This window comes from Myotis myotis, unplaced genomic scaffold (assembly GCF_014108235.1).
Source record: "Myotis myotis isolate mMyoMyo1 unplaced genomic scaffold, mMyoMyo1.p scaffold_m19_p_6, whole genome shotgun sequence".
Lineage (NCBI taxonomy): Eukaryota > Metazoa > Chordata > Mammalia > Chiroptera > Vespertilionidae > Myotis > Myotis myotis.
Window position 1 is genome coordinate 89,732,537 of NW_023416368.1, and position 7,701 is coordinate 89,740,237.

A 7,701-nucleotide genomic window follows, 5' to 3' on the forward strand; every position below is an offset into this window, starting at 1 on the left:
TCGGTGCCTCTGGGCTGGCCCAGAGTTGTTTTTAAAGCTCTCCAGGTGATTCGAATGGGCACCCACGGCTGGGAACTACCATAGGCTAAATAACAGGCTCAGCCCTAGCCAGTTTGGCCCAGTGGATAGAGCCAGGGTCCCAGGTTCGATTCCGGCCAAGGGCACATGCCTGGGTTGTGGGCTCGATTGCCAGTAGGGGGCGTGCAGGAGGCAGCCAATCAATGATTCTCTCATTGATTGTCTCTATCTCTCCCTCTTCCTTTCTGAAATCAATAAAGAAATATATATTTTAAAAAATATCACTGCCCTCTGACGTGAATATGGACTGGTGGGTCCCTCAGACACAGAGAAGTGAGAGGGAGTGAAAGGGTTCTGCTGCATCTTAGGAGGTATTTATCCTCAGATGGACAGGAGGACTCCTACCACAGCCCCACAGGCCAGAAAGAAAGACAAGATGGTGGCCAAGAGAGGCAGGCAGCAGCCGGGGGCCCTCGGGTCCCCCGGTCCTTCATTCAGGGCCAGAGTGTAGCTACTCCAGCAGGGAAGCCCAACCAAGTGTTTCCCAGCTCGGAATCAGAGATCGAGACTTCAGATGCAGTGAGGAGCGCACAGTATATTTTCTTTGTTCACTCCTTTTAGTTTTCCTTTAAATTTTAGTAAAGTTCATTCCTACTATGATTCAGCCGGGCTAAGGGGAAATGAGAAGATTTGGGTTTGGTTTGGGCTAGAGTTATAAAAAGGCAGAGGCAAGAGCCAGGGGCCCAGCAGCAGAATGGGGAGGGATCAGCTCAAGGAGAAGGAAATCCAGGCCTGGGCAGCGCCTGACTCCTCACCTACCCGAAGCTTCCCTGGCATTCTCACTGCTCAAAACTTGGAGGGGATGTGGTCACATTCTACCTGGCAGACAGGACGAAGAGGTTCTCAGTGTGCCCGAGACAGGCCGAGGTGGACAGCAGGAAGCCTGCCTGCTCCTGGCTCCCAGCACCCAGGCTGGCCCCTGCTGTGTCAGCCTGCGGTCTGGCAAGGCCTCGGAGGGACAAGGGGAGGAGCTTCTCTTCTGAGGGCAGTCCCCCCTTCCTGCTCACTTCCTCCCCACAGAGACATTTAGGCAGGAAGGCAGAGTAAGCAACACCTATTTACTCAGCAAGGGACACAGTCCTTGGAGTGACCTCCCCCAGAAACCCCTTCATATTCCAAGTGCCTGAGAATCTGGTGTAGAAGAGAAGATGCTGTCTCGGATTCAGAATGTTCCCATATCCCCTTGAGCTCTGGACTCCTTGCTTGGTTATAGGCACTGTCCCTTCTGGTGCAATGTAGGGACCTGCTCATGGTGAGGAGAGATGGAAGTCCCCCTGAGAAGCAGAACTATCCTGCTCCCAATACAACAGGATCCCTGATTGCCAACCTCCCGCCTCCCTAAGAGGGAGGAGAAGGCATGTGGAAGGAGCACAGACAGCAGCTCCGTGTCTACTTATGGCACCTTTCTATCTGTTGACTGGGACAACAGATGATTCCTGAAGCCTCTGTAAGAGCTGGCTTTGTAGGTCTTCCTCCATCACCTTCCACCAAACAAAGTTCTCACCCCGAACCTCTGGGGGCTCATTTTGGATACCTGGGTTCCGAAAAGCCACTGTCACCAGCACATTCAGGCAGATGCCATCCGTATGGCCTTTGCCCAGGTGCTGTAGCCCCAGCAACCCCTTGGTCTCCACTGCCAAGTGGTGCAGAGTCAGACACTCCTGTAGCAGCCGCAAGATGGCTATGTTGATGCCACCCCTCTGCTCCATAGGGGTGAAGCCACAGGCAGTGATGGGCAAGTGAGGCGCCCCCACTGTGCCTACCAACACCCACACTGTCTGGGTGGCCACACTGGTAAAGGTGGCCACGAGCCGCTGACAAACCACACTGCAGGGAAGCTCTTGGGGCAGAATGCGAGGGTGCCTGGCCTGATGGCGGTACTGGGCAGCCAGTTCAACCAGGTGCAGAATGTCATGGGCTCGCAGAGGAGTGGCCAGGGAGGTTCGTGGGTACCAGCCAGCCTGCAGGGACTCTGCATCTGCCTCCTTGGAAGTCTTGAGAACTCCACCTGGGGGAGAGGTGGGGGAAAGGGTCTGTGTTGAGAGAAGTGCTAGGGCTGGCAAAGAGCCCACCGAGGCACTCTAACCCTGACTCTGAGGCTGGAATCTGAAGATGCCAGGTTTGTACCAGCCAGAATAGGGGCTGATCTCACCTGAGGACAAGCAGGGGGAAAGCTATCAACTGCCCCCTGCCCGCACTGCCACCAGGTGTGCTGTACTAGTACCTGTGGGCTGAGCAAGGAACGCGAAGCGGATCCAGGAGGGGCCCCGCTCCTCCACAGACAGCAATGTCAGAGGCTCGCAGTGCAGCCCGGCCTCCTCCTTCACCTCCCGCTGCAGGGCCTCCACGATGGTCTCCCCAGGCTCCATTCTCCCCGCAGGCAGATACCATGACCCATAACATTCTTTCTTGGCCTCCTGGATCATTAGCACCTCATCCTGAGGGGAGAGAGAAAATCCTCACCCTCACACAGCCAGGCTGGGATCTCCAAAGGAGGGGCACAGCCAGCAGCCTTCCCCTGCCCTGGGGCCAGGTCATATCTCAAACACAGTCACCCAGTACCCCCTTACTAGTGGACACCCTCAAACCGCTGAGCTTTCCTAGGGAATGGCCCCTGAGTGGCTGCCAGCTACCGCTGCCCCTCTCTGCAATTTACCCCTGTGCATTCGGACTTCCATTGCAGAAAGGGGCTGAGATTCCTGGGAGCTGCTTCAGGGGCTGGGGATCAGACCATGTGTCCTGCACTGTCCGCATATGTTCCTGGATCTCTCCCCTTCCCTCTTGTTTTGCAAACTGCTGTGGCCTGTCCTCACACTGAAATCTAAGCTTTGAAACATGCCCCCACCGACACCCCCTCTAACTCCTACCTATGGCCTTGGCCCCTTCTAGCTGTTGTCACAGCAACTTGTACTGAGATCAGCACCAAAAAGAGCATCACACAGGAGCGAGGTCTGAATGTGAGCACAGGTTGTGCCCTCACTGCCCGAGGGACCCAGGGGAGGTCCCTGCATCTTAGAGAGCGCCCACTCCGCCAGCCTGTGCTCGCTACGTTGCGGGAAAGGAAGAGGAATACAAGCGCTCCCCGTTAGGCGCCTCCCCGTTAGGGGCCGAGGCCTAGTGCGATGAGACAGACTCGGTTTCCTCCTCTGTGCGGGCGTCTGACAATCGCAGGGTTCAGGGTTCGGCGCACAAGGCTCAGTGGTCAGTATGACGGTGCTTTGCAAAACTGGGAAGCGCCACCCACAAAGAAGCGCTGGTTCCTGCCGGTAGGTCCTCGGTCCCCACGGGGCTGGCTGCGCGCTCCGGGCGCAGGCGGCGGGCCGGGCCGGCGGCGGACGCTCACCTGCTCGTTGAGGAACACGGCCAGCACCACGTAGCAGACGTTCCTCCGCAGCCGCACGGGTGCCGGCAGCTCCCCGGCCGGCTCCGAGTCCCAGCTCTGCACACGCAGCCCCTGACCCCCCAGCACCGCTTCCAGCTCCCCCGCCGGGCCTTCCGAGGCCATCCGGTCCCCTGGGAGGCGGCGGCCTGGGCCCGCAGACCCGCCAGGCCAGGCGGAGAGCGCCGCGGGGGAGCGCCGTGGGGAGCCCCGGTGCGTTGCCTGGGCCTCCGTCCCCTCCCCCGCGGACTCGCGCGGGGCGCTCGCGAACGAACACGGAAGCGCAGGCCGAGCCCCGGCCGCTGATAGGCTGCGCTTCCCCGCGGCCGGCCCGGATTGGCTGACCCGCGTCTGTCATCGCGGAGGCGGGGCCAGTCGAGGCCATGCGAACACCACCCAGTTTGGGCTTCTCTGCCGGTTTCTCCTCGCCCTCTCCCGGTACCTCTAGCCGCCAGCCTCGCTAACATCTCCAGCGCGCACAGGTCCGCACCGGTTCTGACGGTTGCGTCATCCTGCCTGTGGGCTGCGGAGCACCACAGTAGCCAGCGACGGTGACGTCACAAGCCGAATGACGTCACGGAGGTCTGGGGCCGCGATGCATTGTCCAGCTTTGTCATAAACATACCACTGCATTGCCCAAAATGATCACTTCCTAAATAACCATTTTTTTTCCACCAAAAATGTACTGTAACAGAGGACATAAGCTTTTGCCTTGGAGGAGATTCTGATCTAGTTGGGATGGTAGATGTAGACATATAATAAAAAGTCAACTCAGGGTTATAAGCCAAGAGCCAAATGACTGGTTTGAGCTGGAGGTGTGACAGCGCTCAGAGGAGGGAGGGAGCAGGGCTGGGATGGTCAAGGTGTGGCTGGCAGTGGGAGAAGGGGGATGGGGCAGAGAGGTCCTGGGATCAGTGTCCCAGCCCCCTGCCTGGCATCTCCTATTCTGTTTCAGCGCCCTCTACCCTGCAGCCTGGGAGCCCCCGAGAGCAGGGGCCAGTTTCTGCTCCTTCATCTCTGTTGCCCCCACCGCCAGCTGGCTCAGCCTGCTGCTCTGAGAGCAGGGTGTGGATTTTGGCGAGCTCCCGCTTCTCTCCCAGCCTGACCTTTCCTCCTCAGAGCTTCCTTTAACCACCTCTCAGGACAGGAAGGCAGGGCCAGCTGGAGTGAAACTGTGAAGCCAGCCAAATCTGGGATCCTCAGTTAGGTCTCCCCTTTTCCTCCTGCTGCCTCTGTGCACCTCCCTTTGTGTGTGTGTGTGTGTGTGTGTGTGTGTGTGTGTGTGTGTGTGTGTTGGGGGGTGGGGTGGGGGGTGAGGAGGTTAGTGGCTTGGTGGAGCAGACAACGCAGTGGACTTGGAGCCAGATGCCCGACCGCTGCCCACTGGCTGTGTCCCTGGGTAAGTTGTGAGCATCAGTCTCCCCATCTGGGGGTTGGCGCACAGCTTTTCCTTCACAGGGTTCTTGGGAGGTGAGATGTCATAGAGGAGCTCCATGGGCTGTTTACCAGGCAGCCCGCCAACTGCCCCCATCCCCGGCTGGGCCGTCCTGGCCACAGCACTTGTTGCTACAACACAAAGGCCCACTTTCATGAAGTGTGCCCTCAGGGCCACCATGGAACTAGACCAGGGGTGGGCAAACTTTTTGACTCGAGGGCCACAACGGGTTCTTAAACTGGACCGGAGGGCCGGAACAAAAGCATGGATGGAGGGTTTGTGTGAACTAATATAAATTCAAAGTAAACATCATTACATAAAAGGGTACGGTCTTTTTTTTTTTAGTTTTATTCATTTCAAACGGCCGGATCCGGCCCGCGGGCCGTAGTTTGCCCACGGCTGAACTAGACTCTAGGGAATTCCAGCCACACCAGGTCTGCCTCCTTAGGCCCTTCTCACACATGGACTGAGATCCCTGGAGGAAGGCGCTGTATGAGGCTGTGGGCCCACACTCTTTGGAGGCACTTGCTGACGCTGCTGCTCCCAGCCCCAGACCATTGCCTCCCAACAGCTGAACTCACCGGGCTTAGAGGCCCCTAGCACTGCAGAGCCACTTGTTAACATAGTGTATATGTGTGTATATCCCCCAGTTTTCCCATCTGTGAAGTGGGGACAGCGTTGGTCCCAGACTCCTTTCTGCCTCCCGGGGATGATTTGAGAGAGAATGAGGTCATGTCTGGGCAGGGCTGTGAGAGCCTCAGAGGCAGCCTAAGATAAACACCAGACAGCCTGACTGCCTAAAAGAGCAAAGACTTCAACAAACCGCGGCTCCACTCCCCCCATTATCGCTGGGAAAAGTGCTCCGCTCCTCTGAAGTGGACCTAATCACCTCTGTGGTGAGGAGCACAGGAGGCAACCATGAAAGCCGCTTGTAAACTGTGAAGGGCAGCCCTGGCGAGGCCCTCGGACGGTGCCAGCCCTTCCTGGGAGCTGAGGGAGACAACAGAAGGCAGGCTTTCTCAGGCTTTGGGAGGAAGGGAGCACACCCCAGACTGAGGCAGGAGAGGCCCTGAGACAGATGGGAAAAGCTGAGGATATGGGGGGGGGGGGGGGGGCTGAGATAGAAACCTTCAGAACCAGAAACAAAGAAAGGTCTCCCTCATGTGTCCTCCATGCCCTCCATTTCCAGAGAGGGAAGATCGCTGGCAGGTGGGGGTAGCCATGCAGCAGGGTGGCCCAGAGTGTCCACACAGTACAGTGCCCACAGGAGCGAAGCCCGAGCCAGCCATTCCAGGGCACATGGACCCACTTATGCATGTGAGTAGGAGTGCAGAAGGGCAGTGTAGGCAACCTCAGAAGCCGAAGGGATGGCATGGGTAGGCAGGGCAGGGAAGGGCGTCTGTAACACCAGAGTTGGCCACAGAGCAACAAACCCTGTCCCTTGTCAAAGTGGGAAGGGTAAGGAGGGCAGTAGCCCAGGGTTAGGGTGGAGGTCTGGCCTCAGCCTGGGCGATGCCACTAGCTTGCTGTGATCTTGGGAAAGCCACATCTACCGTCTGGGTCATTGGTAAGACACAGGCAGAAGTGAATCCTGAAACAGAATGGATATCGAGGGAAAACTAGTGAATCTCAATAAAGTCTGTTGCTTAGTCAATAGTGTTGTATGGAAACCAATGTCTTAGTTCTGATCACTGTGCCATGGTTATGTACCATGTTAACATGAGAGGAAGCTGGCTGAAGGATAACTGGGAATGATCTGTGCTATTTTGGTGACTCGATTGTAAATCTACAATCATTTCAAAATGAAGAATCTAGAAAATGTACTTTATCAGAAAAAAAGAAAGGTAGCATGAAGCATACACACCTGAGGTCATTTCTAGCCTTGAGGGTGTGCCTCGCCATCCGGGCCAGCGAGAGAGGCTGGAGGTGAAGGCAGGCAGTGGGGCTGCTGGGAAAAGCAGAGGCCTAAAGAGCAGGGCTGGACTGGGTGGGGGACAAGCTAAGCCTCTATAAGGAAGAGGGCCACCAAGTGCCTCAAGTCTCAAGGCCAGTCCCCATCTGAACTGGCTTCATCCCCAGTCCAGTCCTGGGACGGTTGGTCCACCTGCTGTTTGCATGGAGTCTGACCCAATATTCCCTGGAGGGTACTGTGACCCCAAGCAGAGGTCTGTGGGGAAGAGAGAGGCCCCATGGCAGAGCCACCCCCATCTTCGCAGAGGAAGGACCCTGTATTTGGTGTTCTGGGGTGACACCAGGACAAGGCTATATAAGGAGAAGTGTAGGTAGGGATGGGTCACCCAGTGCCACTTGGAACATGATCAGCTACAAAGTGCATGTATTGGAAGGAGGACAGAGCAGTCATCAGAGCCATCTGCAAAGGCCATTAAGCCCCAAGTAAATGAGGCGGCTGGAGTCAGGACAAGTGGTTCAAATCCCAATTCTGCCACTGAAATTGCAGTGTGGCCTTGGGTGACTCACTTACCCCCCAGCCTGCCTGTTCCTCTTCTGTGTAATAGAAATAAATAACATCTACCTCAGAATCATGACACCAGATGAAAGGAAATCACTTAAAGCAGGGGTCCTCAAACTACGGCCCGCGGGCCACATGCAAATACAAATATTGTATTTGTTCCCATTTTGTTTTTTTACTTCAAAATAAGATATGTGCAGTGTGCATAGGAATTTGTTCATAGTTTTTTGTTTTTTTTTTAAACTATAGTCCGGCCCTCCAACTGTCTGAGGGACAGTGAACTGGCCCCCTGTTTAAAAAGTTTGAGGACCCCTGACTTAAAGGAAAACAGTGGCACAG

At 56.3% G+C, this 7,701-nt stretch overlaps 1 protein-coding gene across 1 annotated transcript; it reads right to left on the reverse strand.

The window, feature by feature from the left end:
* Nucleotides 1-593: 593 nt before the first annotated feature.
* NUDT18 (nudix hydrolase 18) lies at nucleotides 594-3,730 on the reverse strand. Its single transcript, XM_036314912.1, has 3 exons — nucleotides 3,422-3,730; nucleotides 2,303-2,516; nucleotides 594-2,086 (listed from the first exon to the last, which is right to left on the reverse strand). The coding sequence occupies exons 1-3, from the start codon at nucleotides 3,581-3,583 to the stop codon at nucleotides 1,485-1,487; spliced, it is 978 nt and encodes a 325-aa protein (XP_036170805.1). The 5' UTR covers nucleotides 3,584-3,730; the 3' UTR covers nucleotides 594-1,484.
* Nucleotides 3,731-7,701: the final 3,971 nt, after the last annotated feature.